Source organism: Mirounga angustirostris, unplaced genomic scaffold (assembly GCF_029215605.1).
Source record: "Mirounga angustirostris isolate CCGP_5_RB_7025 unplaced genomic scaffold, mMirAng1.0.hap1 SCAF_12, whole genome shotgun sequence".
NCBI classification, from domain to species: domain Eukaryota; kingdom Metazoa; phylum Chordata; class Mammalia; order Carnivora; family Phocidae; genus Mirounga; species Mirounga angustirostris.
The window spans coordinates 51,795,300-51,823,157 of record NW_026991720.1 but is presented as its reverse complement, the minus strand read 5'-3'; the positions used below and the strand labels follow the sequence as shown (position 1 = coordinate 51,823,157).

At 39.2% G+C, this 27,858-nt stretch overlaps 1 protein-coding gene across 6 annotated transcripts; it reads left to right on the top strand.

Annotated features, from left to right (window-relative positions):
• Positions 1–27,805, top strand: NUP42 (nucleoporin 42). Of its 6 annotated transcripts, none has more exons than XM_045864574.3 (7): positions 1–326; positions 2,992–3,220; positions 4,938–5,032; positions 10,263–10,339; positions 11,091–11,177; positions 14,600–14,684; positions 22,601–27,805. In XM_045864574.3, exons 1-7 carry the CDS (start codon positions 215–217, stop codon positions 23,176–23,178), a joined length of 1,263 nt encoding a protein of 420 aa, XP_045720530.1. In that variant the 5' UTR covers positions 1–214; the 3' UTR covers positions 23,179–27,805. The 6 variants fall into 6 exon arrangements, with proteins under 6 accessions (XP_045720530.1, XP_045720532.1, XP_064431244.1 ...); XM_045864576.3 differs by lacking the exon at positions 1–326 and adding an exon at positions 457–540; XM_064575174.1 differs by lacking the exon at positions 1–326 and adding an exon at positions 476–629.
• The last annotated feature ends 53 nt before the right edge of the window (positions 27,806–27,858 follow it).

The window sequence follows — 27,858 nt, the reverse complement described above, 5'->3', positions numbered from 1 at the left end:
GCTTTCCCAAGCCCAACTCAGTGAGAGCGGGGGGGTCGCCCCGCTCTTCTCAAATCCTATTGGGTAAAACCTACGCCTCTCATCCCAGGGCAGGACAAGGGGGGGGGCGCGAGAAAATGACGTCACGGTAGCAGGGAGGGACCTTCGGTTGCTTTGGGCTCTCCGTCCGCTGAGGGTGCTGACTGAAGACCGTTCCGTGGGCGACGCCGTCGCAATGACCATTTGTCAGTTCTTCCTTCAAGGCCGGTGCCGCTTTGGAGACCGGTGCTGGAACGAACATCCCGGCGCCGGGGGTGCGGGCGGAGGACGGCAGCAACAGCCCTCAGGTGACGTTCTCCTCCATCCTCCGCCGCTAGTGGAGCAGGGGAAGGCCTGGCGCCAGGGCCGTCGGGCTGAGAACTGGCGTCCGGCGTAGGGCCCGCCGCTCGGCGCAGCGCGGCGGCGCATCAGTCAGGTGACGCTGACGTGCTCTCGTTGTCCTCTTTTCGGCCCCGCCCACCGGGCCCGGCACAGGTTTTCTACAATGCTCCTCTCCGCTGTGTAGGCATTTGGCTGTTTGTGGTTGAGGGGATGGAGACAGGGACTTGGCCTTTGGTACTAATGCGAAACAATGAGTTTTTAGGTCAGAAGTACGTGTCAAAACTACCTTGTCTGTGGGTGGTAATGGTGCGGAGAATTGGTGTAGCTCGACCCAGACGCCTCCTTGCTTTACTACCCTTCAGCGTACTGTTTTTTTTCCCTTGATACCCTAAATATAATTGTTACTAAACTTTTTTCGAGAGAAGGGCTAGCAGCTGGGATCAAAGCCTGGATGCTTAACGTTGGGGAAGTAGCAGACGCCTTTGGAAAATCTAATAGAGCTGCAAAGCTCTACCTTAGGCGAATGTACATGCTCATAACATTGGAGGTAAAACTGGATGGGTGGGTTGCCCAGTTAAGAACTCTGAGTTGTGGGGCGCCTGGGTGGCTCAGTCGTTAAGCGGCTGCCTTCGGCTCAGGTTGTGATCCCAGGGTCCTGGGATCGAGCCCCAGAGCCCCACATCGGGCTCCCTGCTCGGCGGGAAGCCTGCTTCTCCCTCTCCCACTCCCCCTGCTTGTGTTCCTTCTCTCGCTGTGTCTGTCAAAGAAATAAAATCTTTTAAAAATAAATAAACCTATTTAAAAAAAAACAACAACTCCGAGCTGTGAGGGAAGGGGGTGTGGAGGACCGCGTTGACCTACTTCCTGGGTCTAAGTCATTGTCAAAGTTTTTGGAATACTTAAGCCAATTGTAGATGATGTGAAAGGACTGTGTTCAAGGAGAGGCGGGATCAGAAATGAAACCCAACACAAGGTTTTAAAGGTCAGATGAATAGTTAGGTCTTTATTAGGATTGAAACTTAGTCCTTAAAAGTATCTTAAGATGCTGACCCCCTCCCTTTCCTTTCCTTCCCTTCCCTCTTTTAGGACTGTTCATCTGACCCTTAATCTGTGTTGCATATTGGTTTCACGTCTGATCCCTCTTCTTGAAGACAGTCCTTTTGCATCACCCCCAATTAGTCCTGTGAAATATTCCAAACCAAAAATTAGGACTCGGGGTCTGATATTTGTGAGTGTATTTCCTGGAAAAACGTTACTTAATATTTGACATTCTGTGGAGACTCACTATAGACGTAGTAATTAGAAAATAAATATTGAATGGGTTGATGGATGAAGAAAGCATAAATAAAACTCATCAAGTAAACAGTATTAATCTCCCAGAAATGAATGTTTCTATAATTAATAAGTGAAGGCCAAAAGCTATATAGAAAAGAAAGAATGAACTTCTTCAGTTGTGTCATTCCCCCAAAGGATTTGGAACTTCAGAAAAATAAAATACCACTAACCCTTAAATAAGGGATCTGGCCCAGCAATCTGTTCCCTTTTCTCTTTGGTTTTATTAAGTAGTTTTAAAGTTGTGAGATGAATTTTCATGAAGGAATAGATCTCCCATCATTCCAGTTTTTAATATATTTCATGGCATATCTCTTAATTCAGTCAGAAACAAGGCAAATTATCTTGGCCCCAACTAGGAAGTGATGAGTAAATGAGGTAGTTTAAGTGACAAAATTTTTTATTTTTTTTTTTACTTTATTTAAGATTTTATTTATTTATTTATTTATTTATTTATTTGACAGAGAGCACAAGCAGGGGGAGCAGCAGGCAGAGGAAGAGGGAGAAGCAGGCTCCCTGCTTAGCAGGGAACCTGATGTGGGCTTGATGCGGGGCTCAATCCCAGGACCCTGGGATCATGATTTGAGCCAAAGGCAGACGCTTAACCGACTGAGCCACCCAGGCACCCCAAGATTTTTTAAAATACAGATACAGGGGAAGAGAGTCCTGTTGGCTTATTGTGATAATTATGAAATATTAGAATCTGCTGATAATAGAACTGAATACATTTTATTCACATGTAAATTATAACCTCCCTGTGAAAGATAGGTGGGTAGATCTTGTTTTCCCAGAGGTAAGACTGAGTCAAATAGATTTAGGCATCTATTCAAGGACAGAGGGTAGAATCTAATTTTTTATATTCAACAAACTTTTTAGTACATTGTCCATTTTTCGAACATTACCGTTATATAGGACCCAGTAGGAGAGCAAAGAATGATAAAGACAGCTTTTTATCCTGAAGGAGCTTATGATTTAGGATACATCCTAAATCTACTATCAAGGGATTGTTTACTTAATAAGGTTATATCAGCTGAACTTACTAATATATCATTTTTCTATGGATTTGCTGTCCTCTCAATCTTGTTAAACAAAAAATGCCATTAGACCATTACATGATTTGTTGGTTACAAGTAACTACAAATAAGTAAAAAATGAAGAGTTTTGTGATTTAAAATGAGTGGAAAGGTGGTGCTTGTTGAATCTTTACATAATGTCTGCACATAGTAAGATAATATAATGAAATTTTTAGAGATTTAAAAGAGGAATTGCCAATAAAATCGTTTTATTGTTTATTTTCAGGTAGTTACAGACGTGGATGGAATACCACCAGCCAAAGATATTCCAGCGTTATCCAGCCATCCAGCTTCTCCAAATCAACACCATGGGGGGGCAGCAGAGATCAAGAAAAGTCATCTTTCAGTTCCTTCGATTCTGGAGCTTCAACTAGCAGGAACAGAGGGTTTGGATTGTCCCAGAATCCATTTGCTTCACCCAGCTCTGATGGGCAGAAAGATGATAAGAAACTTCTGTAAGTGGAAGCCTTCAGAGAAATTACTACCCATTTGCTTATTTTTTTCAAAAGTACCTACAATATTTTCTTTAAAAAAGAAGTGATACATTATTAAAAAATCAGAATAAGCAAAAAGAAGAAAATGCACCCATGATCCTATCACTCAGAGATAACCACTATTTTGCATATGTCAGAGTATACTTTATTTCAATTAAAAATATGTCACCTTTCCATACCAGCACAGTGACTTCTCAGGGCTAATTATGCTTTTTCCATTTTTCTATTGATAACACTATATTGTGAATATCTTCCTAAGATAGTTTTGCTTAAGTTTGTTGTATAATATTAGTTCTTTACAAAGTATGAGGTAATTTAAAGCAGTTTGTACTTTTGGTGGTCCCTTACAGCAGCTGGTATATTTCTTCCTAAAACTTTTGGTTCAGCTACTCCATTGAAACTGGTTTCATTTGATTTCCTTCACTACTGTGAAGATTCCCTATTATTTCCTGATCATGGTAGAATGTGTGACTGGTGTCCCTGGTTTTCTGTAACTGTTGCCTCAGGTCCCAGGACAGAACTTAAAAGTCATTAGTCTTTTATTTCCCATAATAAATTAGAATGAGTGGAAAAGATTTTGAGCCATGTATCATATACAATTGATTTTTTTTTAAAAGGTAAAAGAGCAAATAAAGCCCTCGTTCCTATATTTGATGTTGTAAAAATCCTGAATTTAATACAATATCTCTGTGGTAGCTATCATTTTATTAATTATAGCATTCTGGATGGGGGAGGGAAACATTGAATTTAGAGTCAAATCTATCCATCGCTTTGCCAATAAATTAACTATATGGGCATGGGTCTGTTGTCCCCTTTTGCAAACATGAGAATTAGACAAAATGATCTCCAAAGTCCTACCCAGTTTAAAAATTTTATGGTTCTATATTGCGTGGTGCTTTCTGTCTTTTTCCAGTTAAATGATCATTGATGTTTATGATAATGAACAAAGAAAGATTAAAGTTAGTATTGTACATTTTATTTTAGTTCTTTAAAATATGTATAGTTTAATAGTTTCACTTACCAAATCTATTGACTAATAGTTTAGTTTACTGGAAAACCAAAACTGTGAACTTCTTTGATACTGTAATAGTTAAAATCATGAAATATAGTTCTTAGTTCATAAATTCTGCTTTAAAGAATAGTCTTCAGGGGCACCTGGGTGGCTCATTTGGTTAAGTGGCTGCCTTCGGCTCAGATTATGATCCCAGGATCCTGGGGTCAAGCCCTGCATCGGGCTCCCTGCTCAGCAGAGAACCTGCTTCTCCCTCTCCCTCTGCTTGCCTCTCTGCCTACTTGTGCTCTCTATCTCTCTGTCAAATAAAGTCTTAAAAAAAAAATAGTCTTCAGAAAATACAATGGAAAAAATCTAGGGGCGCCTGTGGCTCAGTGCGTTAAGCATCCAACTCTTGATTTCAGCTCAGGTCGTGATCTCAGGGTCCTAAGATTGAGCCCCGTGTCAGGCTCCACCCTCAGCGAGGAGTCTGCTTCTCCCTCTCCCTCTCCATCTGCATCTCCCTTTGTACGTGTACTCTCTCTCTAAACTAAATAAAATCTTTTTTAAAAAAAATATATAAAATTATATATTTACTACAATTTAAAATTTCAGTCATTGAAAATTATAAACAATAAATTTTAATAAGCAAATGAAAAAGATCCTTTGCTCTTTTTTTTCCCCCAGGGAAGGAATTATAAAAGATATGGAAATTTGGGAATCATCAGGGCAGTGGATGTTTTCTGTTTATTCGCCAATGAAAAAGAAACCTAATATTTCAGGTAATTGAGAAATTGTATGTTTTTAAAATATGTTTTATAACTCTTATTTTCTAAAACCAAGACCATGCCAAGTAAACTAACCACACACTTAGCTACAGCTAGGAAAGTTTGGACATTGTTTGAAGTATCCCAGTATTCTGGCAGAACTTCATAATTCAGAATAAAGATTAGAAGATACAGTTCTTTTTTTTTTTTTTTTTAGAAGATACAGTTCTTTTAAGATACGTAGTTCTCATGAGAAAATACTGAAATCAGCACCCACCACAATTCCAATTCTGTAAGCCCTCGAAGAGTCTCTGCTTTCTTGGTTGCCTATAGGTACAACTTCAGAACCTCTTAGCTGCCTGCAGTGAATAGAAGATTCACACATTCTATTTGCCATTAAGGCCTTGGCTGCCTGATTCTGTTCTCCCTTTCTTCCCTATATATTCTTCTAAAGATCGTTATTTTTCATAAGGCATGCTGAGATCTATCCTGGAGATAATGTGTGAAGGTAAAGAGCTTTAGCTGGGCTACAGGGATAGCATTTTTTTAGAACGCCCTTTTCCCTTCTGTTTTCTTTGGTCCATAGTCCCTAAGCCCTTTCTGAGCTGAAACCTAGAGCACCACATTTTCTAATCCCACTTTGGATGGTCCTGGGCCTCTGCCCTATTGAGTAAACAGCAAGTACCTAGCAGATGAGAACCCTTGCAGTCCCTCAGAACTCTGGGATCCCTGCTCTGTCTCAGCTCTACCTGCTCATTCCTGTGAGCATTGGTGTCACACCAGTCCTAAGTTACTTATTCACTCAATCATTCAAGAAAATACTTACAGAATTTCTTTTGTGCCAGGCCCTATTCTAAGCTCTAAGGATATAGTGATGAGCAAGACAGATAAGGTCCCTCCCTTAACAGAGCTTATGTTCTTGAGGGAGACCGTAAGTAATACAAATAAATAAGATAATTTCACTAGTGGTTTTTTTTTTTTTTAAGATTTATTTATTTATTCCAGAGGGAGAGAGAGACAGAGTGCACAAGCCAGGGGAGTGGCAGAGGGAGAGAAAAAGGGGGGAGCAGACTCCCTGCTGAGCGGGGAGCCCAACACAGGGCTCTGTCCCACAACCCATGAGATTAAGATCTGAGCTGAAACCAAGAGTTAGACGCTTAGCCAACTGAACCACTCAGGCTCCCCTAAGAAATAATATTTTTAGTATCTGAATATTCCATGTAATGTTTCGGACATACTTATACTAAAGTATTTGTTATATATCTGAAATTCAAGTTTAACTGGGCATCCTGTATTATTATTTGCTATATCTGGCAATCCTATTCCTGAGACCCTTTTAAAGGCTCAAAATTCAATTTTCATAATAGTACTAAGACATTAATTGCCATTTTCACTCTGTTGACATTTGCAGTGTTGTTGCAAAAACATTGATGAGTAAAACTCCTTGTATCTTAGCATGAGTCAAGGCAGAGGCAACCTACTGTACTAGCAGACTATAGTAGTCAATACAAAAAAAAATTTTTTTTTAAGTTTTATTTATTTAAGTAATCTCTATAACCAGTGTGGGGCTCAAATTCACAACCCCGAGTCAAGAGTCACATGCTCTTCTGACCGAGCCAGCCAGGCACCCCAATAAAAAAAAATTTTTTAATGCCATTTTTCACTTAAAATTTTTGATAAAGAGGTAAAAATACTGATTTTATTAATTTTGACCCTTGAGGGCACACCTTTTTGATCTGTGTGACAAAAATGGGAAGTGCACAGAAAGTGCTTCTGCCACATACTCACATCTGATGGTTATCTGGAGGGAAGGCACTGAAGTTATCATTTGAGTTGTGAACTGAACTAGCCACTTTTCTCACAGACAATTTTTACTTAAAAGAAGGACTGATCACTGTGGTTATCTAGACTTAGGTATTTGGCAACATTTCCTAAAAAAACTAATGAAGTGAGCCTGTCACTTAAAAGAAAACAACTGATTGTTTATTGCCAGTGACAAAATTCAAGCTTTCAAGTGAAAATTATGCATGGCTGAAAAATCCATCCTAAGTGCAAGATAAACCACTGGATTTAATATAATAGTACAAAAGGTTAATTAATATGGTTTGCGTTTGCATTATAGCTAACCTTTAAGAAACTACAACCTATCAAGTTTTGATGTAGTGTCAAAGAAAAATATCCACAATTACGTGAAAAAGCTATTTAAGTCCTCCATTTCCAAATACTTATCTGTGTTAGAACAGACTTTCTTCATATACTTCAGGCAATATATTGCAACAGATTGAATGTAGAAGCAGATATAATAATCCAGCAGTCTTCTATTAAAGTCAAACATTGAAAAAACTTACAAACAGACCCTCCATCAGCAAAAAGCTGATGACTCGCTGAAAGTTCAGAAGAGGGTTAACATTTTTTAGCAATAAAATATTTTTAAATTAAGGTATATAAAAAAAAATTTACAAACATAAGACAATGCTGCTCATCTCACTAAATTTTTACTTTTTGCTTTGAAAAATAGTCTTTTCATTTATGTTGATATGTAATTGGTTCCTCTTTTTTTAAGATTTATTTATTTATTTGAGAGAGAGAGAGTACATGTAGGGGGAGGGGCAGAGGAAGAGGGAGAGAGAGAGAATCTCAAGTAGACTCCAAGCCCAGCGTGGAGCCCAACACAGGGCTCTATCCCACGACCCGGAGCTCACAACCTGAGCCGAAATGAAGAGTTGGACGCTCAAAACCGACTGTACCACCAAGGCGCCCCTGGTTTCTTATTTTTATGTGAATTAACAAATAATGTTCTATATATTTTTTTTTTAAGATTTTATTTATTTATTTGAGAGAGAGAGAATGAGGGAGAGCACATGAGAGTGGGGAGGGTCAGAGGGAGAAGCAGACTCCCTGCCGAGCAGGGAGCCCGATGCGGGACTCGATCCCGGGACTCCAGGATCATGACCTGAGCCGAAGGCAGTCGTTTAACCAACTGAGCCACCCAGGCGCCTTATGTTCTATATTTCTTATTTTTCATTTTAAATATGGTAAATATTGATATATATAACCTATGTAAGCAGAAGCTTTTTGGGATTGTTTAATGATTTTTAAGAACCTATTTGGGTCTTGAGACTAAAAAGGTGGAGAACTGCTGTCCTTATTTTTTTTTTAAGATTTATTTATTTGAGAGAGAGTGTGAGAGAGAGAGAGACAGATCAAGAGCAGGGGGGAGAGGTAGAGGGAGAAGCAGGTTCCCTGCTGAACAGGGAGCCCAATGTGGGGCTCGATCCCAGGAGCCTGGGATCATGACCTGAGCCAAAGGCAGACACTTAACCTCCTGAGCTGCCCAGGTACCCAACTGCTGTCCTTAGACTTCATTTTAACCTCCTGAGCTGCCCAGGTACCCAACTGCTGTCCTTAGACTTCAATTATAATGAATGAACTTTTCCTATGCATCTAAAATGATACTACTTTCATACCACCCTTGAGAGAATTGAGAAAATACTCACTCACATAATTTTCCGTGTCCTGTGGTTCAGAGGAGGCTGGAAGGAGGAGAAAGTAACTAGAGGGACAGTTTCCTTTAGCTAGAGTGGTTATCCATTCTTAGGAGACAGTACTGAAGCTGATGCTAAGTGAAAAGAAGGTGTCACAGGAATATTTGAGGAAAACATTCCTGACAATAGGAGTAACTAGTGCATACACCCTTATAGGAACAAGGTTGGCAAGTTTGAGGACTAGTGAGGCCTGAACCACTGGAGGAGAGTGAACGAGGGAAAGCGTCATAGGACGTAAGGTCATGGAGTCAGCCAGGAGCCAGGTCATGTTGGGCCTAATTGTACTAGGTAGCCATGTGGAGCTTTAAGCAGGAGAAGGACATGATCTGATTAGAAAAAACTCACTTGGACTGTTGTATGAAAAGAAATGGTGTGTAGGGAGTGGTAGGGGGTGGGAAGCAAAATAGAGGCAAGGAGATGAGTTAGGGGACAAATGCTCGTGACTGACTGGGTTATAGTTACTAGCAGTGGAGACAGAATTGGTTAAATCCATTTGGAGTTAGAACTGGCAGGATGCTGATTAATTAGATGTGAGGAAAGAGAAAGGCAAGGGGATTCCTAGGTTTTTTGGCCTGAACAGTTAATAAAGATGGCATAAAGATAAGTTGTTAGAAGAATCCAAGGTTCTAATTTGAACATTTAGTCTTATATTTATTCTGGGGTGTAGGGGTCCATGGAGTTAATGATATCTGGGTTACAAGTAATTCTCTGTAGAAAATATCCTGAACATTCTGAACTTTCTTAAAAAGTTTTCCTAATTATAAATTTATGGCTGTTGTCATAGAAAACTTGAAAAACACGGAAATATGTAAATAAAATAAAGATCACCTGATCTCATAGAGATAACAACTATAACATTTTAGAGTCTTTCAGAATACACACACACAACCATATTTCCTGTATACATATAAATATATGAAATTAGAATCGTAATCTAGTTTTGTATCCTACTTTGTTTTCAGTTGGTCTCTACTAAAAATACTAGAATGATCATCTTCATACATTAAACTCTTTGTTTATATGTCTAATTAATGCCTGAGGTTAAATCCTAGAAATTCTATTAAGGACAGAAGGTGTGAACATATTTAAGGCATTTAACGCTTATTGACAGTTGTTCTCCCAGAAAAATACCTTTTTAATTCCCTTAAAGGCAATTTAGGAGAATATCCATTTTACCACACCCTTAATAACAATAAATACCATCCATTTTTAATTTTTGCCATTAAATAAAGCATTGGGTGTTTATTATCTTTGCCCATATTAACTTATTTTTCTTAATGATTTGTAAGTACTATTTATACATTGACATTAGCTCTTCTCCTGTCATATATGTTGCAGTCACGGTTTTCTCAGTTTACCATTTGCCTTTTAATTTTGCCTATTATAGTTTCTGGCATACTGAATATTTTTTAGACCAGTTTGAATGTATATGTGGTCAACCCTTTCTTTTCTTTGTTATCCCTTCCAGTCCATTTATCTTTAGAAAATTTCCCCCTTTGAAAATCACATATCCAATTATATTTTATTCTAATTTTATACTTTGTTCAACATTAGAGTATAGGCTTTGAAATTTTTCCTTATGATTATGAAAATTTTCTTATCAACATCGGCATATTTTCTTGTCTAGCACTTCTAGCTTTACTATACTATTAAAAGTATTGGTATTTATTTTAAAGATTCCAATTGATTCCTCACTTCAGGTTTTACAGACATTTCACCAGAGGAGTTGAGGCTTGAATACCATAACTTCTTAACCAGCAATAACTTACAGAGTTATGTAAGTTTGTTTCCTATTCATCTACCTTGATACCAGATTAGCTGTTAATTACTGTCTTCTCTGTTTATAGTGGCTTGCTTGTATGTTGGCAAAGTGGATGAGGTCTATAATTTTTCTCAAGACAAGGCTATTGTTATTTTTATTTCTAAATTACTTTCTTTGAAATTGGTTGGTTATCTAAAATGGTAATAATATATTTTGACTATATAACTAGGAATGTCACTATTTTTATTACAAATTATCCAGCGATCAGTCCAAAAAATTCAGACCCTTTCATCATTTGACATTTATGGAACGTCTCTTAGGTGCAAACACCATGATGAATGCTAGAAAAACAAAGTGAAAAAAGACACAGTCTATTTATACATATTAACATTCTCATGTATCAGATGTCAAAAAATAAAAAAGCTGGGCTTGAATAAGTTTGGTGCCTAAAGGAAATGACATAAACTGTATTTTTGTGTTGTCTACAGTCATGATCAAACATTTCAACTACTACACATGTTTGCCTCCCATCCCGATATAACCCTCTCTCTGCTGCCACATACTTGAGATTCTGAACCAGGTGACACCAGGAGTTGGAGAACAGGGAGGGAGCTACAGCTGGAACATCTTGGGCAAATTGTACAAGTTATGGGCCATAAAAATGTCTTATCAACTTTTTGTGATTTTGACAAACCACGTGAAGTTGTTGGAGAAACAAACTTAAACACTCAAAATTGACTCATTTTTTTCTGTCTTCTCTCTTCAGCTAAATTCCCTCCAACAGTTAATAAATCAATGGAGAAACAGAATAAATGAATTGAAGAGTCTAAATACATCAACTAACATAGCCTTGGTGAGTATTGGAGAGTTTTCTATGGAAGTATCTTATCTGTTGCTTTTTTGCAGAGAATTTCACTTTGGATTTGGAAAGCAAAACTAAAATCCTCTGTCAGGAATTATGATACACACATTCTCAATACTGTATCATCTTTTAAAGTCCTGAAATTGCTTTCTCTCTGATCCTTAGTCAGAAAAGCACAGATAACTTTGCTTTCCTAAAACTATTTTTAGGGTAAAGTTTTTTACTTCAGTGGTCTAGTTTTGAAAATATTACATAAATTCAAGTATATAAGGTTATCAGCATTTACAAAGAAATTGCTCTGAAAAATGATCTGAATATACATTTAGACTAATGTATACTTTTGTGACTGAAAAAACACTCACCATATGTTCCCTGACTTATATAGAAATGCCTTTAGTAGATATATACCCATTTGTCTCCACAGATACAGGGTCCTGACTGTAGCATATTCATTATCTCTGTCAATAAAGATACAATGTTTTGGGGCGCCTGGGTGGCTCAGTCGTTAAGCGTCTGCCTTCGGCTCAGGTCATGATCCCAGAGTCCTGGGATCGAGCCCCGCATCTGGCTCCCTGCTCGGCGGGAAGCCTGCTTCTCCCTCTCCCACTCCCCCTGCTTGTGTTCCCTCTCTCGCTGTGTCTCTGTCAAATAAATAAATAAAATCTTTAAAAAAAAAAAAATTAAAAAGAAAAATAAAGATACAATGTTTTATTCCCATAAAAACTTAAGAACCTTATTTTGAAATAAGATATTTACAGTTTCTCAGGTGATGTTTCTACTTTCTGAAAAGGATATAAGAGTTGTGGTTGCCTAACTTAGTAAATGACTATGTGACCATTCCAGCACCCCACCCCTTTCTTAAATATGTACTTCCTAAACAGTGAGACTCTTGGGTAAGCTCATTTCTTCACTGTTTAGTTGTTATGATGCCATTAATTTTAGTAGGACTTCTTGGAAGTATTCTTCCTGTGTGAGAGGTGGCCCACCATCACCACTGCTAATGCAGAAGGGATAACTGAGTCCAAAGAACTGCAGAACTTCCCTTGGGGTTAGAACTTCCTTACTCTTTGCCAGCTGCCTAGGGGCCCCTCCATAGATGAGGGTCTTGGACAGTCCACCCACAAGGGGCTTAGCATGTATCAGTAGTTCATTCTTTATGCCAAGTAGCTCATTCTTTGTTCTTTTAATCCAGTGTATGTATATGTTTATCTATTTACCCGTTAATGAATATTACACTAAGGGAGAGAAGCTAGAAAAACATCAAAAAAAAAGTACATACTATGTGATTTCATTTATATCAAAAACTAAAGAAAACAAACTTCATCAGGGCGCCTGGGTGGCTCAGTTAAGTGTCTGATTCTTGATTTCAGCTCAGGTCATGATCTCAGGGTGGAGATTGGGCCCTGCATTGTCTCTGTGCTCAGTGCAGAGTCTGCTTCATATTCTCTCTCCCTCTCCCTCCTGCTCACTCTCTCTCTCAAATAAATAAATTTTTAAAACTCTTTGGGTCGGGACGCCTGGGTGGCTCAGTTGGTTAAGCGACTGCCTTCGGCTCAGGTCATGATCCTGGAGTCCCAGGACCGAGTCCCGCATCGGGCTCTCTGCTCAGCAGGGAGTCTGCTTCTCCCTCTGACCCTCCCCCCTCTCATGCTCTATCTCATTCTCTCTCTCAAATAAATAAATAAAAAGAAAAAAAAAATCTTTGGGGGCGCCTGGCTGGCTCAGTCATTGGGGTCTGCCTTTGGCTCGAGTCATGATCCCAAGGTCCTGGGATCGAGCCCCGCATCGGGCTCCCTGCTACGCGGGAAGCCTGCTTCTCTCTCCCCCACTCCCCCTGCTTGTGTTCCCTCTCTCGCTGTCTCTCTCTCTGTGTCAAATAAATAAATAAATAATCTTCAAAAAAAATAAAATAAATAAAAATCTTTGGAAAAAAGAAAATAAACCTCATCTATAGTGATAGGAAGGAGATGAGTGGCTCACTGTACCTAGGGTTTGGGAGAGGCTTGACTGAGAAGGAACACAAAGGATCTTTTAGGGGTAATGGAAATGTTTTAAATCTTGATTGTGGTGGTAGCTATTAAGTTTGTCAAAACTCATTGAAATCCATATGTATGTGTGACGGATGCATTTTATTGCATACAAACCATACCTCAATGAAATTGATTTTTGAAAAATGCTATTGAGGCTTCCAAATGAGAGAAATTTGTATCTGTTTGAGTTGATTAGGAAAAGGTTCTTGGAGGTAAGGAGTAAGGGAAAGTTCCTCAAAAGGGAGATTAAAGGGGCACCTGGGTGGCTCAGTCAGTTGGGCGTCTGCCTTTGGCTCAGGTCATGATCTCAGGATCCTGGGATCGAGCCCCACATCGGGCTCCCTGCTCAGCGGGGAGTCTGCAACTTCCTCTGCCCCTAACCCCCCGCTCGTGCTTTTTCTCTCAAATAAATAAATAAAATCTTAAAAAAAAAAAGAAAGGGAGATTAAGATTTCACTATGCAGAGATGAAAGACATTTCTAGAGTAGAACATAGCAAGAACAAAGTATTCTCAGGGAATAGGAAATGTTTACTAGATTTTAATAGTAAGCTTTTAATGTAATTGTGAATCAACTTCAGTTCAAGTATTAGAGTAAGCAGATTGGGTAGCCTCTAAAGGCCTTTTACATGAAATCTAGGGGTTTTTTTAAGTTTTTTTTTTTTTTTTTTTTTTTGACAGAGAGCAAGAGCAGGAACACGAGCAGGGGGAGTGGGAGAAGGAGAAGCAGGCTTCCTACAGAGCAGGGAGCCCGATGCGGGGCTCGATCCCAGGACCCTGGGATCATGACCTGAGCTAAAGGCAGATGCTTAACAACTGAGCCACCCAGGTGCCCCGAAATCTAGGTTTCTTGATAATGAACCTATAGACAATGAAATGTATTATTAAAATTTTTTTTCATTTTAATACATATTCATTGAAGAAATTTAGAAAATATTTTAGAAGCATAAATAAAATTAAAATCACCCATAATTCATCAGCCAGTTGCTCTTACCTCATTGAGATTGGTCCATCTTTTTCTGTGCATATTCATATTATGGGCATTTTTCTATGTTAAACATATTTTTAAGTGTACGGGGTTTTTTTTGTTTTTTCTGTTTTTAAGATTTTATTTATTTGTCAGAGAGAGAGACAGAGAGCACAACTAGGAGAGCAGCAGGGGGAGAAGCAGGCTCCCCACTGAGCAGGGAGCCTGATGTGGAGCTCGATCAGGACTCTGGGATCATGACCTGAGCCGAAGGCAGCCGCTTAACTGACTGAGCCACCCAGGTGCCCCTAAGAATACGTTTTTAAAATTGAATTTAGCTGTAAAGTATATAGAAAAGGTAATTAAGAATTATTCATCAATTACTTTATTATTTGCCTACTTTTTTTTTTTTTTAAAGCTCTCAGCTGTAAAGGATGGAGTAAATCAAGCAGCACCTGCATTTGGATTTGGCAGTACACAAGCAGTAACATTTGGATCACCAGGTAAATGATAAAGTAATGCAAAACTTCGTCAATTTTAGAAACATAGGATTTTAGAGGTTTTATTTTATTTTATTTTAAAGATTTTATTCATTTATTTGACAGAGAGAGAGAGAGAACAAGTAGGCAGAGAGGCAGGCAGAGGGAGAGGGAGAAGCAGGCTTCCTGCTGAGCAGGGAGCCCAATGCGGGGCTTGATCCCAGGACCCCGGGATCATGACCTGAGCTGAAGGCAGCAGCTTAACCGACTGAGCCACCCAGGTGCTCCAGGATTTTAGAGGTTTTAGATCATAAAGTCTGAAGGTGTGTTAAGTGGCATTTTATTTTTTTTAATATTTTTATTTTTTAAAATTTAGATTCATTTAGTTAACATACAGTGTATTATTAGTTTCAGAGGTAGAGTTCAGTGATTCATCAGTTGCATACAACACCCAGTGCTCATTACATCACATGCCCTCCTTAATGCCCATCACCCAGTTACCCCATCCCCCTGACCCCCTCCCCTCCAGCAACCCTCAGTTTGTTTCCTATGATTAAGATTCTCTTATGGTTTGTCTCCCTCTGATTTCATTGTTTTATTTTTCCCTCCCTCCCACTATGCTCCTCTGTTTTGTTTCTTAAATTCCACATATGAGTGAAATCATGATAATTGTCTTTCTCTGATTGACTTTTTTTTTTGATTGACTTATTTCACTTAGCATAATACCCTCTAGTTCCATCCATGTCATTGCAAATGGCAAGATTTCTTTTTTTTTTTTTGATGGCTGAATAATAGTCCATCTTCTTTATCCATTCATCTGTCAATGGACATCTGGGCTCTTTCATAGTTTGGCTATTGTGGACTTTGCTGCTATAAACATTGGAGTGCATGTGCCCCTTCGAATCCCTGTGTTTGTATCCTTTGGATAAATACCTAGTTGTGCAGTTGCTGGGTCATAGGATAGCTCTGTTTTTAACTTTTGAGGAACCTCCATATTGTTGTCCAGAGTGGCTGCACCAGTTTGCATTCCCACCAACAGTGTAAGAGGGTTCCCCTTTCTCCACATCCTCGCCAACGTTTGTCATTTCCTGTCTTATTAATTTTAGCCATTCTAACTGGTGTAAGGTGGTATCTCAATGTGGTTTTGATCTGAATTTCCTGATGGCAAGTGATGTGGAGCATTTATTCATATGTCTGTTAGCCATTTGTATGTCCTCTTTGCAGAAATGTCTGTTCATGTCTTCTGCCCATTTCTTGATTGGATTATTTGTTCTTTGGGTGTTGAGTTTGATAAGTTCTTTATAGATTTTAACTACTAGCCTTTTTTCTGATAAGACATTTGCAAGTATCTTCTCCCATTCTGTCAGTTGTCTTTTGGTTTTGTTGACTGTTTCCTTTGCTGTGCAAATCTTTTTATCTTGATGGAGTCCCAATAGTTCGTTTTTGCCTTCGATTCCCTTGCCTTTGGAGACGTGTCTAGCAAGAAATTTCTGTGGCCAAGGTCACAGAGGTTGCTGCATGTGTTTTCCTTTAGGATTTTGATGGATTCCTGTGTCACATTTAGGTCTTTCATCCATTTTCAGTCTATTTTTGTGTATGGTGTAAGGAAATGGTCCAGTTTCATTCTTCTGCATGTGGCTGTCCAATTTTCCAAGACCATCTGTTGAAGAGACTGTCTTTTTTCCATTGGATACTCTTCCTACTTTGTCAAAGATTAGTTGACCATAGATTTGAGGGCCCATTTCTGGGTTTTCTATTCTGTTCCATTGATCTGTGTGTCTGTTTTGTTCCTTTGGCTATTCAGGGTCTTTTCTGGTTCCATACAATTTTTAGAGTTATTTGTTCCAATTCTGTGAAAAAAGTTGATGGTCTTTTGATAAGGATTGCATTAAATATATAGATTACTCTAGGTAGCATAGACATTTTAACAATATTTGTTCTTCCAATCCATGCTCATGGAACATTTTTCCATTTCTTTGTGTCTTCCTCATTTTCTTTCATGAGTATTCTATAGTTTTCTGAGTACAGATCCTTTGCCTCTTTGGTTAGGTTTACTCCTAGGTGTGTCATGGTTTTTGGTGCATTTGTAAGTGGGATTGACTCCTTAATTTCTCTTTCTTGTGTCTCATTGTTAGTATATAGAAATACAGCTGATTTCTGTGCATTGATTTTATATCCTGCCACTTTGCTGAGTTCCTGTATGAGTTCTAGAAGTTTTGGGGTTGAGTCTTCTGGGTTTGCCACATAGAGTATCATGTCATCTGCAAAGAGTGAGAGTTTAACTTCTTTTTTGCTGATTCAGATGCCTTTTATTTCTTTTTGTTATCTCATTTCTGGAGCTAGGACTTCTTTGTTGAATAATAGTGGTGATAGCAGACAGCCCTGTCATGTTCCTGACCTTAGGGGAAAAGCTCTCAGTTTTTCCCCATTGAGAATGATATTCACTGTGGGTTTTTCATAGATGGCTTTTATGATATTGAGGTATGTTCCATCTATCCCTACACTGTGAAGAGTTTTAATCAAGAGAGGATGCTGTACTTTGTTAGATGCTTTTTCTGCATCTATTGAGAGGATCATATGGTTCTTGTCCTTTATTTTATTAATGTACTGTATCACATTGATTGATTTGTGGATGTTGAACCACCCTGGCAGCCCAGGAAAAAATCCCACTCAGTCATGGTGAATAATCCTTTTAATGTACTGTTGGATCCTATTGGCTAGTATCTTGGTGAGAATTTTTACATCCATGTTCACTGGGGATATTGATCTGTAATTCTCCTTTTTGGTGGGGTCAGGGTATTACTGGCCTCACAGAAAGCATTTGGAAGTTTTCCTTCCATTTCTATTTTTTGAAACAGCTTCAGAAAATAGGTATTCATTCTTCTTTAAATGTTTGGTAGAAAAAAAATAATAATAAAAAATAAAAAATAAATGTTTGCTAGAATTCCCCTGGGAAGCCATCCGGCCCTGGACTCTTGTTTGTTGGGAGATTTTGGTGACTGCTTCAATTTCCTTGCTGGTTATGGGTCTGTTTAGGTTTTTATTTTTCCTGTTTCAGTTTTGGTAGTTTATGGGTCTCTAGGAATGCATCCATTTCTTCCAGGTTGCCTAATTTGTTGGCATATAGTTGCTCATAATATGTTCTTATAATTGTTTGTATTTCTTTGGTGTTGGTTGTGATCTCCCCTCTTTCGTTCATGATTTTATTTATTTGGGTCCTTTCTCTTTTCTTTTTGGTAAGTCTGGCCAGGAGTTTATTGATCTTATTAATTCTTTCAAAGAACCAGCTCATAGTTTCATTGATCTGTTCTATTATTTTGGTTTCTATTTCATTGATTTCTGCTCTAATCTTTATTAATTTTCTTCTTCTGCTGGGTTTAGGCTTTGTTTGCTGTTTTTTCTCCAGCTCCTTTAGATGTAAGGTTAAGTTCTCTATTTGGGACCTTTCTTGTTTCTTGAGAAAGGCCTGTATTGCTATATACTTTCATGTTAGGACTGCCTTTGCTGCATCCCAAAGGTTTTGAACAGTTGTGTTTTCCTTTTCATTTGTTTCCGTGAGTTTTTTTAAATTCTTCTTTGGTTTCCTAGTTGACCCATTCATTCTTTAGTAGGATGCTCTTTAGCCTCCATGTGTTTGAGTTCTTTCTGACTTTCCTCTTGTGGTTGAGTTCTAGTTTCAAAGCACTGTAGTCCAAAAATATGCAGGGAATGATCCCAATCTTTTGGTACCAGTTAAGACCTGATTTGTGACCCAGGATGTGATCTATTCTGGAGAATGTTCCATGTGCACTAGAGAAGAATGTGTATTCTGTTGCTTTGGGATGGAATGTTCTGACTATATCTGTGAAGTCCATCTGGTCCAGTGTGTCACTTAAAGCACTTATTTCCTTGTTGATATTCTGCTCAGATGATCTGTCCATTACAGTGAGTGGGGTGTTAAAGTCCCCTACTCTTATTGTATTATTGTTGATATGTTTCTTTAATTTTGTTATTAATTGGTTTATGTATAAATGGCTGCTCCCATGTTAGGGGCATAAATAGTTACAATTGTTAGGTCTTCTTGTTGGATGGACCCTTTAATTATGATATAGTGTCCTTCCTTATCTCTTATTTCAGTCTTTGGTTTAAAATCTAATTTGTTTGATATAAGGATTGACACCCCAGCTTTCTTTTGATGTCCATTAGCATGATAAATGGTTTTCCACCCCCTCACTTTCAATCAGGAGGTGTCTTTGGGTCTAAAATGAATCTCTTGCAGACAGCATATGGATGGGTCTTGCTTTTTTAACAATCTGATACCCTGTGTCCTTTGATTGAGGCATTTAGTCCATTTACATTCAGAGTAACTATTGAAAAATATGAATTTAGTGCCGTTTTATTACCTATAAAGTCACTGTTTCTATATATTGTCTCTGTTCCTTTCTGGTCTTTGTTACTTTGGGGCTCTCAATTTGCCTAAAGGATCCTCTTCAATATTTCTTGTAGGGCTGGTTTAGTGATCACAAATTCTTTTAGTTTCTGTTTGTCCTGGAAGCTCTTTATCTCTCCTTCTATTCTGAATGACAGCCTTATCGGATAAAGTATTCTTGGCTGTATATTTTTCTCAGTTAGCACCCTGAATATATCATGCCAGTCCTGTCTGGCCTGCCAGGTCTCTGTGGCTAGGTCTGCTGCCACTCAAATGTTTCTACCCTCTTAGGTTAAGGACCTCTTGTCCTGAGTTGCTTTCAGGATTTTCTCTTTGTCTCTGAAGTTTGCAAGCTTCACTACTATATGTCGAAGTGTTGACCTATTTTTATTGATATTGAGGGGGGTTCTCTGTGCCTCCTGGACTTGAATGCCTGTTTCCTTCCCCAGATTAGGGAAGTTCTCCGCTATAATTTGCTCCAGTATACCTTCTGCCCCCCTCTCTCTCTTTCCTCTTCTGGGATCCCAATTATTCTAATATTGTTTCACTTTATGGTATCACTTATCTCTCGACTTCTCCTCTCGTGATCCAGTAGTTGTTTATCTCTCTTTTTCTCAGCTTCTTTAGTCTCCATCATTTTGTCTTCTATATCACTAATTATCTCTTCTGACTCATTTATCCTAATAGTTAGAGCCTCCATTTTTTATTGCATTCTTTGATAGCCTTTTTGATTTCGACTCGATTGGATTTTAGTTCTTTTATTTCTCCAGAAAGGGACTCTCTAGTGTCGTCTATGCTTTTTTCCAAGCCCAACTAGTGTCTCTGTAATCGTTATTCTGAACTCTAGTTCCGACATTTTACTTATATCCATAGTAATTAGGTCCCTGGCAGTCAGTACTGCCTCTTGTTCTCTTTTTTGAGGTGAGTTTTTATGTCTTGTCATTCTGTCCATAGAGGAATAGATGAATGAGAGAACAAAAGGCTAAAATAGCAACAACAACCCCAGAGAAATATACAGTGAACAAATCGGAAGAGGCCAGAAACTGAAAAGAAAATTAAAAAGAGAAAGAGAGAATATAATTAGACAAATGAACAGAACAGAGCAATACAAGAGATCCTGGGTGTATTTTGGTCTGTTTGTTAGAAAACTAGATCCTAAAGTTGTAAAGAACGAAAAACTTATGTATGTACAAAAATAAAATTAAATACAGTGAAAGGATAGAATGTAACTGTAAAAATGAAAATAAAAAAGACTTAAAAGAATTGATAAAATAAGAAATTGGTTGAAAAGGAAAAGGGAAAAAAAGTTAAATTGAAAGACTGTAGGGCGCCTGGGTGGCTCAGTTAAGTGTCTGCCTTTGGCTCAGGTCATGACCCCAGCATCCTGGGCTCGAGCCTCACATCAGGCTCCCTGCTCTGCAGGAAGCCTGCTTTTCCCTCTGCCTGCCCCTCCCCCTGCTTGTGCACTCTCTCTCTCTTTCTGTCAAATAAATAAATAAAGTATTTTTTTTTTAAATTGAAAGACTGAAGAATCATGATAAAATACCACAAATACTATATACTATTTTCCCCTAGCGCTGAAGTTTTGCAGTTCTCTGTGATCAGTAAACTTGGTCATAGCCGGATGTTCTTGGTGATCTTCTGGGGGAAGGGCCGATTGCACTGATTCTCATGTGTCTTTGTCCTGGGTGGAATTGCACTGCCCTTGCCAGGGGGCCGTGCTAAGTGCAAGCACTCCAGATTGCTCTATGTGGCTTTTGTTCCCTGACGGCTTTCCATGCTGCGTTAGAGGATGAGAATCAAAATGGCGGTCTCCCCCCAGTCTCTAACCCTGGAGCTGAAGGCTCACACCCCGCCCCCTCCCCCCCCCCCCCCCCACTCCTTAGTGCACCCTCAGGGAAAAGCTGTCTCCCTGATCTGTCAGCACTCTGTGCTCACCCAGCCTGTGACCAAGTGTTTGTATCTCAGGCACGCAACTCTGTTTCAAGTCTCCAAACCCTGCAGACTCCTGCAGCTCACACCTGCACCCCTCCTCCCTGGGGGAAAAAGGAGGGTCTCGCAACAGTTCTCCCACTTGCTGGGCCCCTGCTCAGAAAATGGTTGCCCGACCACACCACGGTTCGCATTTTATGGGAACACTAAGCAGAAAGCCCACTCCTGAGCTCGCTGTTTGCAGCCAGCTTCCTGGCTCTGATGCTTGGGAACTCTGCCACACACAGGCCCCCCTGGTCTTCCTTTGCCCTCTGGGATCCTGAGATCACACTGTCCCACCTAGGATTCTGCCCTGCTTCACCACCTGAGCGCCTTTCAGGCAGGGATGTCCCTCACCTGAGCAGACTTCTGCAAGTTCCCACTTTGCGCTCCGCTGCTGTATTACTTTCTGGTAGCTGGCTTGCAGAGGCTCCCCCCCACCCCCCAAGGTTTATCTTTGGATACATCACCTCGGATTCACCTCTCTGCATCTCCTACCTTGCAGAAAGTGGTCGCTTTTCTATTTGTAGAATTGCAGCAATTTTTTTCTTAGATCTCCAGTTGAGTTCACAGGTGTTCAGAATGATTTTATAGCTATCTAGCTGAATTCCAGGGACCAGAGAAAACTAAGGTCTCCTACTCCTCCACCATCTTCCTCCCTCTCTTTAAGTGATTTTTAAATCATCCTTGCAGATTCTCCTACCTTCTATAACGGAGCTTCAAAGAATTTGGCTCATCAGTCATTTGTAAAATAGGGGTCAGACTGGGCATGTTTTTTTGAAAGACCCTATGGCTCAGGCTTTCAAAGTATATTTTAGGAATGGGTTTTCAAAAGTTTTATAGGAATACATAATAGCTATGGTAGCAGCACCTTGAGGACCTTATTCTGACTGTGTATAATAGTATAGTATTCTCAAGTGACAATACTGCGTCACTTTGTTGTTTTTTTTTTTAGTTTAAAAGAAAAATTGTTTTAAGTTAGGATACGAGGTAACCCAGTGGTTCTCAGAGACAAAAAGGCAAATTAGGACTGAGGAGTTTGAATGGTCATAAAAAGTATAAAAATAAAAATGGCAACTCAGGAAAAATTTTAGCCAAAAACTAGAGATGTCAATCATTAGAGTAGGATTTCATCAGATTCATCTTAGTTGAGAGCTGGAAGGGGCTTGAGAATCACTCCATTTATACAGGAGAAAACTGAGATGAAGTGACCACTCTACATTTGCTTAAACGAATATAGCTAAGGAAAGAGTTACTTCTTTGATAATGGATGTAGCTGATTTATTTGGAGTTGAGACAGAAAGTGAAAGTCCACCCCCTAATCCCAGAGGTTTCTCAAAGCTGTCTCCATGAGTGAGGATGATAAATGAGATCAGTACAGCAGAAAGGACAACAGGGTTTAGCGGGTTTGTTCTAGCTTCTTATTTTCACTTTTCCTTCCACCCAATAAGCTTCTCAACATTCAAATGTGGCAGAAATAAGAAAAAAAGGGAGGGGTGGTTAATATGGCTACATTTTCTGACTATAACAGGTTATTTTTTCCTTTTTCTGGTTTTTGTAGGTTTTGCAGTGAATAACAGCAGCAGTGCTAATGCTCAGAATTTTAGTTTTAAACCAAGCTCTGGATTTGCCTCTGCCCCTTCTGGAAGTCCTCCTGTGTTCGGGAATACTCCAGCATTTGGAGCTGCATCCTCTGCCAGTTCTGCCATCACTACTTCTGTTCCAACGTTTGGATTTGGGAAGCCTGCAGTCACATCTGCTGCTTCATTTTCTTTTAAAAGTCCTGCAGCTTCTGGTTTTGGATCACCTGGATTTTCAGGATTTCCAGCTTCCATGGCAGCAGGCTCTTTTGGAGCTCCAGGGGCCCCAGCCTTTGGAAGTGGCACTTCTGTGGCTGGTTTTGGTAGTCTAGGCTCACATTCTCACACTGCTTTTTCCAAGTCATCTAGTGACACCTTTGGAAATAGTAGCATATCCACCTCTCTCCCAGTCTCAAATGGCAGCACCACCACAGATAATGAATTATTCACACCCAGGGATCAATTAACAGCAGAAGAACTAGAACAATTTCAGTCCAAGAAATTTACTCTGGGAAAAATTCCTTTAAAGCCACCACCTGCAGAACTTCTAAATATTTGAAAGGACAATTTTAAATACAGAAAAGAACAGCTCTTAAAATTGTTTTGAGTGGTTTGTATAAAATTGCTTTGAGTAGTTCAAATATATACGTATGTATGTATATATGTACATATATACTAATAAGGAATATAAGCTTTCATTAATAACTTTAGGGATCTTGAAATTCAATATTTTTTTCTAAGTAAAGCATAAAAAATACTCGCAAGAGGTTTTTTTTTTTTTTTACTTATGAATGGAAGTGAAAAAAACTGTCAGTGTGCACTGAATAAAGTGCATTTCCATCTATATAACTTTACTATATAACTTTACCCTTTAAAGGTTTACCTTTAAACTTTTTTTTTTTTTTTTTTTTTAGGAAGGAGATCATTTCTAAAGCCATTAGGGGAAAAAATGCTTAAGTATTTAGCTTACTTACCAAATAAACATCAGTAGCATGACTATCCTTCATGTTAAAGAAAATTCTGTTAGAGATAACAGTTTTTAAACTTCTTTTTATTTTTCAGACCTACAAAAGGCATTTTCCCTTCATAATTTTGTTACCCTCCAATTTTGACTCTCTCATGGACCACCATTTGAGTTTTCAACAATTTTAGACTGATTTTTTTTTTTTTAAGATTTTATTTATTCATTTGAGACACAGAGATACAGAGAGAGAGAGAGCATGAGCAGTGGGAGAGGCAGAGGGAGAGGAAGAAGCAGACTCCCTGCTGAGTCAGGAGCCCGATGTGGGACTCGATCCCAGGACCCTGGGATCATGACCTGAGCCGAAGGCAGACGCTTAACCATCTGAGCCACCCAGGCGCCCTTTAGACTGATTTTTATCAGGGCCTAACTTTTGTATAAATTCTATTTATTCCTCATATTATCCCATCAAGTTGGCAGATTTTAAGAGGAATGGAAATTGTGGTCTCACATGAATAAATAGTGTATGTGGTGGGGTCAGGATTCACCAGCTCTGGTGAGCTTCTATTAGAATTCTCAGACATGTTTCGATTTCCCTGGGCCCTCAGATAGAAAGAGTAATATCTTGTATATCTTATATATAGTTGATCCAAGAAGCCAAAGACTTGTCATGAGTTGAGGCTTATGTGTCAGAGTTCTGTTCTCCCCTCTCAAGCCTCTATAATGACATAGCTCACACTACAGAACAGTTACCTGACATAGATCTGGGATTGAGCTGACTTTTTAATGTGAAAATAGAATCTTCCCTAATAAAAGATATGCACCCCAAATGATTTTAGTGTTTATGCAAAGAATTCAGTCCTCAGAAGATCCAGATTCTACGTTACTTCTTTCAAAGAACTGTAAGACTCCCAGCTAACACTTATGGAAACCCCAAATTTGGGATGGAATCTGTAGCCCAGGGGTGTATGTTTGAAACCATCCTTGGTGTAGAAAGAGTAAAAAGATCCTAAGTTCCTGCTTTGGTCTCAAGCTCTAAAGACTTTCCAATGTTTATTCCAACTTACAGTTCACTCCTAGGATTTTCCTACATGATGGAATAAACCCTATGCTACCAGGCTTACCAGTCTCCTGTGGGTCCCAGTTGAACTTCCCAGTGTCCCGGAGGCTCTGAGGATGCAAATTTAGGATGTAGGGTTTCTAAATTTCCCTGATTATGAGCATTTCATGGGTATTTGTTAAATTACATATCCAGAATAATATATCCACTAGGCTAGGCCTGGGGATGTGTTTTTTACCAAGTGTTTCATGAGATTCTATAAGCAAGTTCGGGAAACAGGAGCCTATCTAGCTGCATTTAGGCCACTTAGTAATATGTGATTTGGGAGTTTTGTTGTAATTGTTGAAGCCTATTTTATGTGCTTGTGTGCGTACACGCACACACACACACAATGTGGTGAACTTAGATCCAAGGTGGTCAAATAGTGCTGTTGTCAAAAAGCACAAGTAAGTGCTATGGGTTACCTTAAAGTGTGAGAAACTAAAGCAAAGGAGTTCACAAAGTAGAAACCAGCAGTATGCATGCATACCGGTATCAGGAGTCCAAGAAGGCCTGAACTCCTAGACCTAGCTAAGGGGCAGCAGGGCTTCAGAGAATCAGAAACAGGTACCAGTGAGGTGGTGGCCAGGTAGACTGAGTGGAAGGGGGAAAAAGCAACCACAAGATTGGGTGCCACCATCTGGATTTATTCAGTGAGGCAAGAACCAGTTCTGGGAGAGCAGGTCTAACTGGAAAGTCTACCCCCAAATAAGCAAAAACCGCCTCCCTTAGCATCTGCTGCAACAGCTGTTTACCTAGAATGGGAGCAAATGACAGAACTGCAAACAAGGTTTTATTACAAGTAAACTGATTTAGCTAGCTTGGTTATCTCGTCAGAGATTAGAAGGGAAGGAGTGTAATAGCTGAGAGCTGACTAGAAGAGGAGAGAGAAAACAGCTGGTATTAACACTATTTAAAAGGCCTAGCATGAGTTAGCTACACAATATTATTCATAGAGATAAAATAATTCAATCTAGTGTCTGGCAACAGGAAATCCTTTAATTGTGGTAGATTCATATATTGGAATACTAGACAACCTTTCTAAATGACCAAAAAGAATAGGGAATAACTTGGAAAAGCTTTTATTCTGTAGTCATTGGGCAAAAGTGTGTTATAAAATTGTACGTACAATGTGGTCCAATTTGGGGGGAAAGTGTATATTCATAGGGAAAGGAAAGCCTAAAAGGCAATAATAGCTCAAAATTTTTTACTGTAAAAAATACCCCACATAACATTAAGTTTACCATCTTAATTATTTTTAAGTGTATAGTTTAGTAGTGTTAAGTAGTGTGTACATTCACATTGTTGTGTTACAGATCTCTAGAACTACATCTTGCTACACTGAAACTATTCCATTGTCTGGATGAACCACATTTTCTTTATCCATTCATCTGTCGGTGGAATTTGGGTTGTTTGCACCTCTCAGCAACTGTAAATAATGCTGCAGTGAACATGGTGTGCAAATATCTCATTGATATCCTGCTTTGAATTCTTTTGGATATATACCCAGAAGTGGGATTGCTGAGTCAGTGGCAACTCTTATGTTTAGTGTGTTGAACCTATATGCCACTTTTCATAGCAGCTGCACCATTTTACATAGCTATCAACATGGTTCCAATTTCTCCGGGTCCTCCCCAGCACTCATTTCCTTGTTTTGATAGTAGCCATCCTAGTGGGTGTGAGGTGATATCTCGTTGATTTGATTTGCATTTCTCTTACAATCAGTGATGTTAAGCATCTTTTCAATTGCTTATTGGCCATTTGTATATTTTCCTTGGAGAACAGTCTATTGAAGTTCTTTGCCTATTTTTAATTTTTTTTAAAGATTTATTTAGAGGCACTTGGTGGCTCAGTCAGTCAGGCATCTGCCTTTGGCTCAGGTCATGATCCTAGGCCCTGGGATCAAGCCCCACATCAGGCTCCCTGCTCAGCGGGGGCTCTGCTTGCCCCTGTCCCTCTGCCTCTCCCCTGGCTTGTGTTCTCTCTCACTCAGTCTCTCTCAAATAAATAATAAATCGTTTACTTATTTATTTATTTTAAAGATTGTATTTATTTATTTGACAGAGAGAGACACAGTGAGAGAGGGAACACAAGCAGGGGGAGTGGGAGAGGGAGAAGCAGGCTTCCCGCGGAGCAGGGAGCCTGATGTGGGGCTCGATCCCAGGACCCTGGAATCATGACCTGAGCCGAAAGCAGATGCTTAATGACTGAGCCACCCAGGCGCCCCTTTTATGTATTTTTTAAAAAAGATTTTTATGTATTTTTATTTGAGAGGGAGAGCATGAGCCAGGGGAGAGCCAAAAGGAGAGAGAGAATCCACAAGCAGACTCCCCACTGAGCATGGACCCTGACGCACTCTATCAGAACAGGGCTCTATCCCAGGACCCTGAGATCATGACCTGAGCCAAAACCAAGTGTCGACTACTTAACCGACTGAGACACCCAGGCGCCCCCTTTGCCTATTTTTTAATCCAGTTATTTGTTTTCTTGTTGAGTTGTAGAAATTCTCTGTATAGTTTGGATATTAATCCTTTATCAGATATATGATTTACAAATATTTTCTCTTATTTCATAGACTGCCTCTTCACTCTGATTGTTTCCTTTGACATATAGACGTTTTTAGGTTTGATGTAGGTTATTTTTGTTTCTGTTGATTGTAATTTTGGTATCATATTCAAGAAATCATTGCCAACTCCAATGTCTTGCTTTTTTCCTGTTTTCTTCTAGGAAGTGTATAGCTTTAGGTCTTACATTTAGGTCTTTAATCCATTTTAATTTATGTATATGGTGTAAGGTAAGAGTCCAACTCCTTTTTTTTTGCATGTGGATATCCAGGTATCCCAATACTATTTGTTGAAGAGACTGTCCTTTCCCCATTTTCTAGTCTTGGCAACTTGGTCAAAAATTACTAGGGTATATATGCACAGGTTTGTTCCTGGGCTCTATTCTGTTTTGTTGGTCTATACATCTGCCTTTATACCAGTACCACACTGTCTTAATTAGTGTTTCATTGTATTATGTTTTGAAATCAGGAATTGTGAGGCTGCCAATTTTGTTCTTTTTCAAGATTGTTTTGGATACTTGGGATATTTTAAGATTCCATATAAATTTTGGACTTTTTTCCCACTTCTGTAGAAAAAAAATACCACTGGGATTTAATATGGATTGCACTGAATCTT